Consider the following 15,839-nt stretch of genomic DNA (forward strand, 5'->3'; position numbering starts at 1 on the left):
GTTATATGTTTAGGTTAAGTTAGGTTAAGTATATTAAAAACTTTTTTTTTCTCTTATAAGCAGGTGAAATCAACTCACCTGTAAAAAATCTGAACTGCTACGGCAAATGAAATGTAATATGTTGTTAACAAAATGTTAATAAAATCTTAGATTTGTTTTACCAAATTAGGATGATAGTGTTGTCTAATAACACAGAACACCTAGATATAAGAAATAATGAATGTAATGTTGGGAATGATACTAATAAAGAAATTAAAAAAAAAAAAAAGGAACCATACGTATAAGAATTCTGCCATTTTTCAGAACTGTCATAATTTACCATTTTCAGATTCTTTTACATATTGTTTCCTGGAGTATGATAAGATATTTATACGAAGTTCCTCAAAACATCATACAAAAGAAGGAGAAACAACAAAATGTTGAAACAGATAGAACAATAGATGAGCAATGGTACAATAAAAAAAATATCTTCTAATAAAATAAGAAAATAATCTTTTCTTCAGAGGTGAAATTATAGAATAGTTAAAACCTCTCCTCTAAATTTACAAATAAAACACAAAATTTATCAAGAAGTTTCATCAGAATCTTCTTTAAATATTATACTTAAAGTCTATTCTTCCATGTCTTCTGGTTTTCTAGAATTCTGTCAGAAAGCCTTTAGAAATTCCGCCCTTGTATCGCACAAAAATTCAAACCAAGAATATGGATTCTGATAATAATTTGTAACATTATTCCTAGAGATTTGTTTTAAGGAAGATCAATACAAATTTATTTATGAATATCTTAATAATAATGTGAAGGGGAAAATTCTCAGCTATTTTGTTACATGTTTCTCTACTGATTCCTCTACCGCTATCCTAGTGCCTGAAGCAAAAGTTTGACTGAGAATTTTCAACAAACTTCCTCTGAAGATTCGAAGGCAAGAGACATTTCAAAAACAATTTTGCGTCCAATTCTTGAATAATCTGGAGATTTGAAGCAAAATTTCTAGAAAAAAACATAGAAGAATTTTTGACGTAATACGTGATAGATTTTGGAATTGAGGATTTATTAGGCACTTTCGATGAACTCTGTAGAAGAATTAGTAATAAAATCTTTGGAAAAACTTATTGAAGAAAAAAATACTTATTGAACTTTAACACTTCACTTCACTTTTGCAAAAGATAAAATTAAATACTAAAAATCACTAGTAAGGCGATAAAATACCTTTATACTTTAATATGATGCTTATCTTGACAGATAGGCCTATTTTGTTTACGACTCACAGACTTCTTCAGTGTGCAGTGCTCGACTGTAGTGTAGTATTTAAAGTAATTCACAGAAGAATTAGCAGTAGAACTTGCAGTGAAATATCTCAATATGAGATTTGACAGGATCAATTATTTTTCTGGAGGAATTGCGAGGGAAAACTGAACTTTTGATAGATTGAATAACATTTTTTAGGTAAATCCGGGTACATATTCCAGAATCAATTTGCTAATAAAAAGTGGACATATCAGGAATTTTTGTTTACTAGGAAGAATTCACTTTGAAAGTATGGACAAGTCCCACAATATGCTTTGACTAATTCCCAAGAGATTTGAAAAATTTCTGAAGCCACCCATCAATATTCCTTGAAGAATTTAATTATACTAAAATTCTATAAAGAACATCAAATAGTTATATGAAAAATTCAGCTACAAATAACAAATAATAATTTCTTGGAAAAATGTTGTTTATGCAATAAATTTATTCATGCAAAAATACTTAACACAAATTAAATCATAATCAAAGAGAGAATTTATTGCTGGAATAAAACACTATACTCGATTTTGTTACATTTTTTCACACAAAGTCAAATTTCTACCATTCATCTGCAGAAAACTTGGAAATGCTGAAATTCCTTGAAAGTTAAGCCTTATTTTTCGACAAAAATTCCTGCTATGGACTGTCAGAGAAATTCCATTACCAATTTTGTCTATTTTTTTTCGGAGTTGAAGTTAATGTAGGGAAATCATCTTCACTGGACACCTCGCGCAAGGTGATCTAAAAAAACATAAGAAATTAGAATGCAGTGAATATGCTGCTTTATGCTGAAACAACATTATTTGAATTATTCGAGAAAAAAAAGGAATTTTGAGAATCAAATTTCTAGGATATTGACGCTTTTTGTACCAAGGTATTCTTTTTGCAACGGAGATGTTGAAAAATTGCGCTTCTCGCAAACAACAAGAAACTAGCTCTAACAGCAAACAATTGAACTTACAGACGGTCAAACTTTCAGTTGTCGCGCGATTCACCAAAGTCAGAACCGCCACGCTGATGCAATGTAACACAAACGAGATCTTCTCAGTATTTTAGTTGTAATAATATATAAAAGTTGTATAACATAAAATAACGTAACTACTGAAGATATTTTTTATCAATAATAATAGTCATGTACATTGATTCAGAAGATTTTGCTCTATGCTAAATTGTTTGTTTTTAAATTTTTATTTTCATTATCATCAACAATTCTGGGGGGGGGGGGGCTGGATGACTCTGGAGGGGGCCAGGCCCCCCTGGCCCCCCCTGTTGTTACGCCAATGAAGAAACAGTACAAACCGAATAGAAGCAGTATCCCATTTCAGTTACGAATGTACCGCGAACGAATAAAGTTGTATTCAGACCGAGCACCGCGAGTTGAGTTTTCTTTTATTCCCTCGTTGCGCGTCTTCCATGGACAGATGCACGAATTCATTATTTGACGTTTGAGCGGTGCCGTGTTATTTGCGTGACCATGGGAACGAGTGAATTCGGCACCGCTCAAACGTCAAATTAGTGAACCCGTGCATCGGTCCTTAGTGAAGAATTAAAATAATCTATAAACTATTGAAATCGGTTGTAAAATGGAAAAAAAATATTGACGAAAATGTTTTGCGTGTGGTTTAGGAGAACCCAACCTTTTGCACGATAACTTGAATGACTATTTCATTAATTTTGAATAATTTTCATATTTTTCCGTCAAGATTTTGCGAGTGCTCTGCAAAGAATATAAGATTACGGTTCTAATGGTGCACCAATTGTCAATTTTGGTCGATGCAATGCTGAGAAAATTAGCAATATTTTATCAGCGTATTTTTTTTCAACTCGAAATTTTGAGTAAAAATTCAGTAAACAATACTAAAATATGAACTTGGTGAAACACTTACGAAGTAAATTTAACTCATTGTCTTTCGAATGCGCCATAGAGAACTTCAATTATACGTTGGTAGAGACACAGAGTTATGGACAAAACACTTTTGTATGTTTTTGAGGGGATGAATCCATATTTTCGCATGCTAGTGCATATCATTTCTATTCGTCGAATGGAGTCAATTGATGAACACGCCTTGAACTTGATCCATCTTTTGAGAAAGGTTTTGGAGCAAACTTATGACCTTTCGTTTCAACTTTGTGTACGAGAAAGACAAAAAACTAGGGAATTTCATTTTATGCAACCAACGTGATTCAATTAACAAAACAAATCGAAGTCTCCTCCGGGGATTCGGATTACAAATCGTATCATGCGGCGAGCACAAACAACTCCCACATGGTGTCTCGTTTTTTTCTACGGCAATCAAGCGGAAAGAGATGAACGGTTGTTGCTATCCATTCTAACCGACACATTTCAATCAACTCCTATAATAGTATGCTGTTCTGCTGACGTGACTAAATTGTGGAAGGTGAAAGTTTAAGCTAGCAAGCAATTTCGTACGAAAAAATGTGCACTCTGTTGAACTGCTCTGATCGATGCTTCATACGGAACTTTGATTCATTGTTTTCGTTCGTATGAGGCTCTAATTGGTGTCCTGTTTTTTTCCTTGTTTCAGTCTATTTGAATTGATGATATCAATACCTGTCGATACAGTTCCTGTTTTTATTCATCCGGGCAAATGGAAGCATCAATTTCCCAGTATTGTTTTGTTTCATTACCTATATGGACTGTGAAAAATGGATACAGAGACTGCTCATTGTATTGCGCAAGCTTGTATCTGCTTTTTACCGCCGTGTCCTGTTTTATGCTATTTGCAAAAACTAGACAATGGAAATTGTTCAACAATAAACCTTTTCAACGAGGAAAGCAAATAATGGTCCCAAGATTGATGATAGCTGTTATGTATATTCATAACCTCAGGCATGATATATAGTTTAAGTTTGTTAATGTGCTAAATAGATTTCGAACCCAGATTGTAAATCAAAGCATACATACTTCCATTCCTCACTCAGAAATTTTTGCAGCATGATTGCAAAGGATGCTCAGAGAAATTTATTTGCTCCAGGAAATCTTTGAGTACCCCAACGCTCCTACCACCAGTAATTTCCTAAAGACTAATGTCGTTTTTCTTTATTTGCACCGTTTCCCACCGGTGCACACAAGAGTAATTTGGGTAAATCATGGCCAAAATTATGTTTTACCCTAAATGATCTGCTCATACTTTGATATTGATTAAAAAACTGTTATAACTCAATTAGGATTAATTTCGAACCGTTTCAAGACTATTATCCACATATCAATGAGCATTCGTATTGATAAAAAAATACCGTTGAAGACAAACAGTTTTTGAGTTCATGTTTGTTAAATATTCTAGCAACAGATGGAAAATAGGTTTGTACGTCATAAGTTGATGCGCATCTAGCTCGCCAAGAGGGTAAGCAATCGATGAATAATTAGAATTTTAACAGTTATTGGATATTCCAGCTCAAACATTTTTTGTAAGTATGCTTAGAAATTCATTTTCAGATATTCTTTTTGGAATTCATGAAATCAAATTTCTTTTTAATGAAATAATATTGACTGGTAACGTCTTTTGTAAAAATTTTATGTATGGCTCATTTGTTAAAAAAATCTGATCCAAAAATCTCAAGATATCACGAACGGATTATTTTGACTCTCTTTATTTTGTAAATGTGAATCGCATCAACAAAACTAGGAGTAAGCCTAAGCCCATCAGTCTTAAAACTTTAAAGAAAAAGTAGACGCATACTCATAAGAATTCCTTCATAATTAGGTGAACATAATTAGGTGAAAATTTGACAGCATAATCAGGTAAAAACTTTACAGCTGGAACAACTCCTATTCCCATTAATATAAAATCATGACATTTGTTGCTTAATTCATCCATTTTTCACACACAACTTTCAAGTTCATTGAGAATCCCTTAGATACCCGTCATTTCTGAAAGTTGCGACCATAAAACTCGATGAAAAGTACTTTTAAGCGTATAATACTGCCGATTTTTTTTTCAAACAATGGTGTGAATGAACGTTGTTGACTATTATTGGATCGAGTGTTGTGAAGATTTGTTTTGCGTTGAAGAGTCTTTATTTCTATGAAAATAAAGTAAAATGCAAGAATCATGTACGGTACGATATTCACGAACATTCATAAACAGCCTAAAAGTTTGTTAGGAATCCTAACTTAGGATGCCTAAAATACATCTCCAAACCAGATTTCATCAACAAAACTCGTACCAATGAGCTCATTTTGTTGCAATAATTCAGTATCGGTTAGACATAAGGTAACTTTTTTGAAAATTGCCTACATTGAGGCGTTTTTCGAAAAATTATTGATTTTTTTTTAAATTATTTCCAGAAATAGAGTTTTTTTTTTTTAATTTGGAATACATATTTGTATTCAGGGAGATGGAATTCAGTGTGGAGAGTAATATGAAAAACTCACAATAATCACATTGACAAGTGATTAATTTCACTTCGAATCCCCCCAGTTTTTATTTTAGAGATTATTTTCAGCACTAGAACCACATTTGTTAGAAAATTTCTGTACATGAGCCGGTGATGTTTACCATCGTACTTATTTTTCTGTATTCAGTTGTTTGGCATTGTCAACATTAAAAAGAACAGATAAAACAAACCGGGAAAAAAATATCCATTTCAATATAAACTAAGGTATTCCTGAAAACCTATTAATGTGATGCTAATAACTGTGGAAGTGCTCATTGAACACTAAGCTGAAAAGCAGGCTCTGTCTCAGTGAGGACGTAATTCCAAGAAAAAGAAGAAGAAGTTCAAAACACATGGAGTTTTAAACCATGGCACCATTGCGTCTCTTACAAAGCATTTCTGTTTATTTTAAAAATTGGCAAAATCTGATTTGGCGATGTTATGTGTAAAAACTGTGATATAAGTGATTTTTAAAATTAACAATTTTACTTAAGTCCGTTATGCAAATAAAAGAATTATGTTTAAATTATAATTTTCTCGGACATCACATTGAACAAACGCATTAAGAACATGCACTTCAATTGATTAGGGATAGAAGGTTATTGAAAAGCGGGAAAAAATATTCGAAAAAATGATAAAAATTGCTATTTTCAAAAGGCTTGAAATTTCAAGTGCGGAAATATACGGAAGAGTTTTATGCTGTAACTGATAGATAACATATGTAAGTTTCACACTGTGGTCGAAACTTTGCCGGATATTGCCGTATAAGGTAACTTATTCAATACTGAAGTTTACGAAAAATGACTAAAGATTGTTGTACAAAATCGCCTTAAAAATAAACAAATAAAAAATTTTTTTTGGAAAATTTTATGCAGAAGCTCTTTTTGTATTCATAAACAAGAAGTTCAGTAAAAAATATATGTTTATTTTGGAAAAATTGTCACATCTAAACAATTATTCTGATTATATAATATAAACAAATGAAAAAACCATTTAAAAACCTGCTTTTTTGAACTCTTTTAACATTTTTTCAAGGTTATATGACGTCTTATCAATGAAGCCACAACATGCGGCATACTATTGACTATGTTTAAAAAAATATAGCGGGGTCTAAAATCTCAATTTTTCAAATTCGGGCTGCAAATCTCGTTAATAAAGATAATAATAATAATTTTTCAAATTTGAAATTATGGCCACGAATTTGTTCTAGGTGCTCCTCTGCGCGGTGTAGCAAAACTTGCACCCAAACCGTTCTTTTATTCCGCAGGTAGTACACCGTTTCTGCACTCGATCGCCAACGGTGCAGTAAATTCTACACCCTGATCGAGTTGGGTGTAGCAGGTACTGCACTCTTTTTACCAATACATGCATGATGCTTAACTAGCAGTGATATTCGTGTTTTGATGTTTTGTTATTTTCACTGTCGAGCAAGTGATATCGTTTTCAGTTTTCGGTCATTATTGAGTGCGTGGATAAAATGGATTTGATCAGGAATTTGATTGAATCATCTGATTCAGAAGGAGACGAGGAAATGTTCCTTGCATTTTTTCAAATAAACGGTACCACAAGAAATGAAAAATCGCGCGCTGAAAATTTTATGAGTACGATTGATCGATACAATGATGAAGAGGTATGTTTTATTGGTATGCTTTTCAGCTTACATCACAAAAGCTTTGTTTTTTTTTTTAGTTTCGCAACAATTTCCGATTAACGAGGAGTACAGTAGAATTTCTTATTTGGTAATTTGAAAATTCAGTATTTTACAAAGAAGCAGAATGACGGGGCAGAAGTAGTCTATGTGCAACAAAACAAATGCTATCTTTTTTATGGTGAGTTTAATTAATTTAAGTTTAATTATTAAACCTAAAAGTAATAACACATTGTTGTTTAGGTTCTGTGCAACTAAAAACTCCTATAGAGAGATTTGTAATTTGTTCGACATGTCGGAGTCAACATTTTTTCGACACACGGAATCTATCCTAGATTTCTTCCATGAAATATCTAAGGAATACATTAAAATGCCCATGACTGATGCAGAAAAAGCGAACGTCGCGAACGAATTCGAAAAGGTGTACGGATTTTTTATGCAATAATGTTGTTGTTATTTATAAACTGTTATTAATTTTATTTTGGATAATGCATGAATGAGGCCATTAAACCATCTTTTTAACTTTTACAGCTCGCCGGATTTAAAAACGTTATCGGTTGCATCGATGGAAGTTATATTAATGTTCGAAAGCCAGCAAACAAAATTCGCTCCACATATATCAATAGGCATGAATTGGTATCTCTAACAAAGCAGGGTGTATGTGATGCCGATAAAAGGTTCCTTGACGTCTTTTTGGGCCCACCTAGCAAAATTCATGATTCGAGAATTTTTAGCATGTCCCCGATAAGCCAAAAATTGCCAACGATATGCCAACAAAGTTATCATATCCTAGGAGACGCAGCTTATCCTATTCGTGAGCATCTATTAACTCCTTTTAGGGATTATGGTAACCTGTCAAATAGGCAAAAAAAGTATAACAAACGTCATTGTCAAACACGAGTTAAAATAGAAAATTGTTTTCAATTATTGAAACAACGTTTTAGACAACTTATGCGTCTAGATTTTTTTACTGTTAAAAAAAAATGTGTAAATTTATAATGGCATGTTGTGTTCTACATAACATATGCATCGATCAAAACGACTTATTTTTAACAATCAACGAAGAAAACAATGAAGACGTAGATGATTCTCAAGACAACGTAAGAATAAATAATTATCAAGAATGTAATACAAGAGACAATCTTTTTAAAAGGCTAAGAGAGATGAAAAGAAACACTATTGTAAACACTTTTACATAAATGACGAAAATAAAAAGCTAAATAGTTGAATAAGAGAAAATTGATTGTGTATTTTAAAATCTAGGCATCAAAGCATATTTGTCAGTTGAACATTATCATTATTCATTTATCTGCTATACGTTGCAACAGTTGAGTTATTGTATCCAACTTTTCCATGCGCTCCCTATGCCTCTCCTTTTTCTCCTCCTGGGCTTTAGCGAAAGCCTCCAGCATTTTTTCCTGCAATAGGTGACTTCTGCTTCCTCCTTTATTTTTCGTTGGCTTAGGCGAGGGTGATTGTGATGGAGTCACAGATCCTGACGATGGCGTACTTTTTGAATCGTTTGATTTTGAAGACGTAATTTTCGTTTTCATCGAAGTGGTATCCATTTTCAATTCAGGTTCAATAGCCGATAGCCACGATTTCTTCGAATTCCGCATCGAACGGAGTGCTCGCAAAAGTGCTTCCTGAGGTCCGATTATTAGCTTTTGCAATTTGGCGTCTTCTCGAAACAGTTTTATAGCGATTCTCAACTTGTTTTGAACTGAACGACGCACCACACTGCTCGAAAAGCTGGTCACGAATAAACTCCCAACTTCTTCTTATTTTTGAAATCCTTTAGAGGACCAACATTATCTAAATTCTCCTTGTAAAGAGTTAGCATCATCTTCGTTTGCCCGTCTGACCACTCATGAGCTGTAGCCGATGGGGTGCTTTCAGGAGTGGTTTCTTGGAAATCTGTTGAACCGGGTGTGCTTGGAGTTTTTGCAGCTATTTCAAGCGGGAAACCATAAAACTCCGCTACCAGACAATATCTAACTTTCACTGTTTCGTCCACTAAAATAAACATAAATGTGCAACTTTAATACGAAAAATATTTCAATATACGCACCATATTTGTTTCTCAAAAAAATATATTCCTCTTCGTACAGGAGACAATTATTTTCATCAACCATTGGAGCATAGTCCTCGAGAGATATGTATTTTGCCATTGCACAAACCTACTACCAAAACTATTCGAAACACAAATGAGTCTAAAATTTCCAAACATCAAAAGCAGACCAACTACAAAAGCAATGGTCGTTTTGTTTATTCTTGATGAATGACATTTGTTTTGGTTGTAACCTTCACCAACACCATCATACGCTGTCAAAATATTACACCGAAACCGTTCTATTTTCCGGTGTCAATTGTTACACTCGCGCGGTGCACCGTCGGGAATAATCGAAAACGACATAACTTTAAGATTTTCTTTTGATATTTTTTGACAAATTCTTTCGTCAATGGCTCCAATTGTTGCTTTAGGAGATCTTTTCCAAAGATTTCTACAGAAGTTCTTCCACGAAAATCAAAAAATCCACAATTGTTTCAAGAAATTAGGCTGATGTCGGTGAAATATTTTACGTGTGTAGAGGCGTGAGCACCTCTGCATCTCATGGTTTTCACAGGCTACATACAGCTACATACTCAGAATTCTCCTTGTTAAGTGACGAAGATTCATGTAGCCTCAATTAAAAAAGTTATCTATCAGTGCGTCAACATTTTCAATGTCGAACTATTCAAAGGTTATTTTTAGTAATACGTGTATCCCAATTTTCACTAAGTCTAGAAAAATATACTTGCAGCAACCATCCCTACCATCAAGCCCACGAGGTTACTCACCGATAAACTTGTAGCTGTACAGTTTGTACTCCTCGGCCGAGGCAATCGTGTCGTTGACTAGCTTCAGCGTCTGGTCCTGTGCCGCCGTGGCGTGGTAGGACAAACACTCCAGGGCCACCTTCTGCTTGGCCATCAGCTTGCAGGCGCTCTCGTACATCTGTGTGTTGTGGATTCCCAGCCCGCAGAAGATGGCAAACGCCTCGAAGATTGAAATATCACAGTTTGTAAATTGTAGATCGTTTTCCTGTGCGCAGAGTAGGAGAAATGGTGGAAAATTACCATCTAGCTTATGCTCACAGTTACGCCAAGCAGTTCCCATACGAACCTTATTAATTAGTTGAGCCACGCCAATCACAGTCTTCTGCCCGTTGATGATCGGCATGCAGAGGATTGTTTTGGCGCTGAGTTCATCGGAAGATCCAAGCGGTTGGCCCTCTCCAGTCGGGTGATGTTGCGCCCCTGTGTGCTGCTGTTGAGGATGATAGATGGGTTTATCTTTGAGCCACTCGTTGACGTCGTTGATGTTGAGCGTTTCACCGGTGGATGCCACGTACTCGGCTATCTGGGCCAGCGTTGAACTGTTCAGATCGTTGACGGAAGGACGCGAGATGTTGGCCGCAGAAGAGCTGCTGCTGCCCAGCTCGAAAATCATCGTGAACCGACCGGTGGATTTCTGCGGAATAAATTGAAAGTGAAACGACCAGTCATCGTCAATTTCCACCCTTTTTGCGCAAGAGGAATCATAATAACAACCACAAATTTACTGAAAGGTTTCAATCACCAAGACCAACAATTTGCGAAAAGCTTGTCATGCTGCAAGTCCGCATCGTTTCGAGGCTGGCAAAATTTGATTGACATCGAATTCAGCTTGACAAGCAGGTGCAAGCTAAAGTGGAATTGGAGTAACCTTCGTCAAAATCTGCGCTACCATTATATTCGATCAGCGTCACCGACAAAATACTAAATAAATAAATAGCAATGAGCACTCAAGTCGTTTACGTTAAATCACTTCTGCAGTAATGAAGGTAAAAGGCATGATGAAACAGTCAATTGTTTGGATTGTTAAATCTTCCAAAAGCGTCTGCTGCCCTTCCAGATCCGTTAACTTAATGAATTAGAAAATATTTTCTAAAAGTTTGGAAAAAAACGACTGCAGATACATTTTTGACAAGCATTTCTGTGTCTCTTTTTTGAATGCAGTCTTTAATTTTAATACACCACCTGCCTGAAGTTAGCTTAGCTTAGCTTAGCTTAGCTTAGACTGACTACACATATCAATGGTTGCTATTCCGTGATTGACCGAAGTCAGTGAAAATGCACAAAGAATCAACTAGAAGTTCGGCTGGGATTGGCCATAATCTTCTTCAGTGTGCATAATTCAGTGCTTCTATTTATACAGGGTCAATAACGGCGCCGGCCACGTCCTTGCAGTCAGGTGGGATTGGAGGAAGGAATGTTAGTGTGTAACCTTTGCTATATGGAGACCGTGTTTACCTCTGCATCTCCACAAAGGTTACTGGGAGGGATGTTTGTTAATGGGGAGGATCGTTGGGTCACAGGATTCACTTTGATAAGCGATTAGACCATGATAAATTATTTGACGCGAGCTAAGGATCGAACACTACCAACCTGCTTCGCGAACCGCGCCTCTAATAAATCATGCCACGCGAGCGACGCGCGACACGATTGATCCTGCTCACATCACCCGCCCCCGCGAGAGCAAGCGACGCGAGCAAAGGATCAAACACAACTAACCTGCTTCGCGAACCGCGCCACTAATAAATCATGCCACGCGAGCGACGCGCGACACGATTGATCCTGCTCACATCACCCGCCCCCGCAGGAGCAAGTGACGCGAGCAAAGGATCAAACACTACTAAATAAGTCCGCGAATCACGCCACTTTTCTCCCCCCCCCCCACTGCACTGCGCGCGAGACACGATTAATCCTGCTTGACCGCTTTACCCGCCCCCTCAGGAGCAAGCGTCACGGTCAAAGGATCACACACTACTTAATAATCCCGCGAATCACGCCACTTTTCTCCCCCCCCCCACTGCACTGCGCGCGAGACACGATTAATCCTGCTTGACCGCTTCACCCGCCCCCTCAGGAGCAAGCGTCACGGTCAAAGGATCACACACTACTCATTAATACACCACCTGCCTGAAGTGTAGAAATATTTAAAAACCCCAATACGTTTTAAATCATAATGAACGTAAGTAATGATGACCTTCTGATATTCAAATGTATAATAATATCCTGAATTGAATTATGTAGTTATATAATTCTATTAAAATAAACGTGCATCACTAGTGCAAAAAAAAAAAACAAAGATGTAATGTAAATTTGATCACACTGCCCTTAACTGAGGGACAAAATATACAGGAGCAATCATATTTTGTCTACGGTTAGTTGAAATGTGGACTTTGTAAAACTTTCCAAAAGAACATGAGCATAAGCATAAGCAATGATGACCGTACAAGTCGTAGTTGCTACTCCGTGATTGACCAGAATAATCAAAATTGTACAGGGAATCAACATATGTAGCTTAGGAGTAGCATATCATCTTCAATATACATTTTCGAGAACTCTGAAATTAGTAATGTAAATAGCGGCGCCGGCCACGTCCTCACGGTCATCGGAGAAGGAAAGGAATGTTAGTGTGACATCCATTGTTACTAAATACCGAGTATACCTCTGCATCTTCATGGTTGTCACGGGAAGGAGTTTTGTTAGTGGGAGGCCTAATGATCAGGATTCACATTGGTAAGCGATGCGATTCATGTAACATCTGCTGTTTAAAAAGTTATATATCAATGCGTCGACATCTTAAGCATCGAGCTATTCAATGGTTTGAATCTCCAAATTTTTTAAAACATGACTAAGCGTTTATGTCAACACTTAAAGTGACGGACCATCCATAATTTGTTCAACAAATACATGTCATGATACAAATGTGTTATTACAAGCATAAAACGAGCTAACCATCCTCGGCTGAACAATCACAATCTTAACGTCAACACGCATAAGCAGGGATAGAAAATCACTCCGATGGCGCACGAATGAAGTGCTTACTGAAAAAAGTCATTCCGAGCGCGCGAAAAATGAATTGGACAGCTTGGGCCTTCGCAAAGCACTCAGTGGACTTCGGAAAAAGAAAAGAACAGAATCAAACAACCATGTTATACATGGTGACACCACATTTGTATTTAATAATTTTTCCAGTATGAACAAAATGTCAGATATCTGTTATCTCACTTTACAACGATTTGAAATAAGGGTTAGTGAACTGAAAATATCATTGCACCCACCTCTATTTTTATTGCTAGAAGCTGTAAAAAAAACCTTAACTGATCATATTAAAATTGAGCCACCTACTACGAATAAAATACGCAGCCACTACTCCAGAGTTTTTATTGGAAGCTTTAGTATTAATTTCATGTGACGATTTCCAGTTACCGCTACAGTATACATGCAGCCATATGGAACCTTGGTCCCTTTGGTGCCATCTGTGGTTGAACATTTGAAGTTTTATAATGCAATCATCAGATCGCGATCCTGTCTGCCGTCTATGCCATATTAATGATTAATTTTGATCATGCGAGTTAATATCGCGTGTGTTTTTTGGATAATCGAATTAATGTTGCCTTCCAATGGCGGGGTCTCTCAAGACACTGCGCAGCTTGTAGGTTGAAGCGTACTTCTTGCGGATAGGGTGTAGTGGGTTCGATTTTCACTGGAGCACTTTTTTTTTGCAATTTTAATTTCGATTTGTACAGATGATAATTGTCAAAGCACTAAAAACATTCTCTTAGTTATTTGTAATGATTTCATATAGGTATTTTCTTAGAAAGTTCTTCAGAAATTTGTTCTAATTTTCTCCATGCTATTCTTTGAAATTATATGCGACTTCCTTCAAAAAAAATTACCCTCAGAGATTCATGACTTCAAAAATACATCTACATTTTTTTCAAATCTTGTTTGCGTTGTTCTTTAAACTCCATCAAAGGCTTTTAAAGAAATAATCCTTATGAATGTTTTATAAATTTTGATAATTTTTCCTGGTATAACCCATGTATTTTCTCCAGACTTTTTACGAATGGCAAGTTCTTTTTGATTTTCTGTAAGGAATTCCTATAATAAGTTATCCGTTGTTCCCTTCATGAATTTCACGAGAAACTTTCAATGGATATAGCCAGTGCCGTAGCTAGTGCTTTTCAGGCCCAGTGTTGAGTTTGATTTAGGGGTCCTGTGGTGCTAATTAAAATAAAAGATGACCAAACAGCTTTAATAGATTTATGACTAAAGTAATGAAACTTAAGTTGATATGTCGTTGTTCTCGATTATTGGCAAAAATGTTAATAGTTCAGAAATACATTAGTTATACTTTCGGATACCGTTTTAGATACTTTCAAAAATTCAACGCAAAGTTTTCCTAAGGATTACCATATATTTTACCTAAGAGATTCCATCATAAATTTCTTCAAAGATTCGTTCAGAAAATTTTCAAGAAAATCATGAGTACTCCAGGAATGTATCCAATGGTTTTATCGTCGTTTTTTTCGAAACTTCCACCAAGATTTCCGTTTACAACATCTTTAAGGTTCCAACTATTTTCTTCAGGGATATCCTAGAATTTACTTCAAAATTATTGTTTTAAAATCTCCAGAGATTTAATGGGGGTTGCGACAGGAAGTTGAAACGTAAATTCTTGGTTGTCGGCTATCTCAGTGTTATTCTGCGAACGTTTCAATTTATTTTGCCCGACGTTTCGGCCATTTGTCGTGGCCTTTTTCAAGGGAAAAATGATCAATCAAATCAAGGACAAAAATAATTGCTCTTCGGACAAGTAACCCTTTGTGGTACAGTGGTAAGGTGCACGATTCCGAATCCAGATGTCCCGTGTTCGAGACTCGCTGGAAACTTTTTTTTATTTTCTTCCAAATTTTGTGGCATCGTATATCTGATCACAGAAAGTCCGAAAAAGTCGTGCCAAGTACGCATATAGCCTCCACTTTGGTAGGTATATAGCCTTTTTGTGCATTCTATACGATTGAATTGATTCGTTTAGAATGATATACAGCAAAAGTTATACCAACCAAAATGTTCACTGGGTGACCATTTTTCCCTTGAAAACGGCCACAAAAAATGGCCGAAACGTCGGAAAAAAATAAATTAAAACGTTCGCAGATTAAGACTGAGATAGCCGACAACCAAGAATTTAACTGCAGAGATTATTCCTGAGATTACTTTAGGAATTATTCTAGAAATTCTTGAAGAAATTTCCCAAAGATGTCTTCAAAATAATTTCCAGGTCATTTTCCCAGGATTTTTTCAGGTATTAATGGTAATTTTTTTCAAAAATCTGGTAGATATTTTAGAAGGAAATCCCATAATAACATCTGATGAAACTTGATTAATCGTGAAAGTAACCTTTCGTGAACTCATAGTACTTCAAAAGAACTCTTGGACTCTTGAGAAAGTATTGAAGGATTTCTTAGATAAATTATTTAGATAGTTCAATATCTACTAAGGAAATTTCTGAAGAACTTATGAAAACGCGTAATAGTCTCTTAAGGACTCTCTGGAACGTCTTCACTTTAAGCAGAATAAAGAGAAAAGTTACTTTAGAGAACTTTTGCTTAAAATACAGAATTTCTATGCTTTC

The 15,839-nt window shown here is 35.8% G+C and overlaps 1 protein-coding gene and 1 long non-coding RNA gene across 9 annotated transcripts in view; one reads left to right on the forward strand and one right to left on the reverse strand.

The window, feature by feature from the left end:
- LOC23687451 (cGMP-specific 3',5'-cyclic phosphodiesterase) overlaps positions 1–15,839 on the reverse strand; it is a 311,454-nt gene that overhangs the window by 91,107 nt on the left and 204,508 nt on the right. For all 8 annotated transcript variants that reach the window (XM_021837702.1, XM_021837701.1, XM_021837705.1 and 5 more), the window contains 2 exons: positions 10,497–10,844; positions 10,172–10,415 (listed from right to left, as the gene is read on the reverse strand). In XM_021837702.1, the coding sequence (XP_021693394.1) occupies positions 10,172–10,415; positions 10,497–10,844 (592 nt within the window). The remainder of the gene's footprint in view (positions 1–10,171; positions 10,416–10,496; positions 10,845–15,839) is intronic.
- LOC110674102 lies at positions 7,585–8,569 on the forward strand. Its single transcript, XR_002498670.1, has 2 exons — positions 7,585–7,751; positions 7,862–8,569. It is a non-coding gene; the product is annotated as an uncharacterized LOC110674102 (long non-coding RNA).

Source organism: Aedes aegypti, chromosome 1 (assembly GCF_002204515.2).
Source record: "Aedes aegypti strain LVP_AGWG chromosome 1, AaegL5.0 Primary Assembly, whole genome shotgun sequence".
NCBI lineage: Eukaryota > Metazoa > Arthropoda > Insecta > Diptera > Culicidae > Aedes > Aedes aegypti.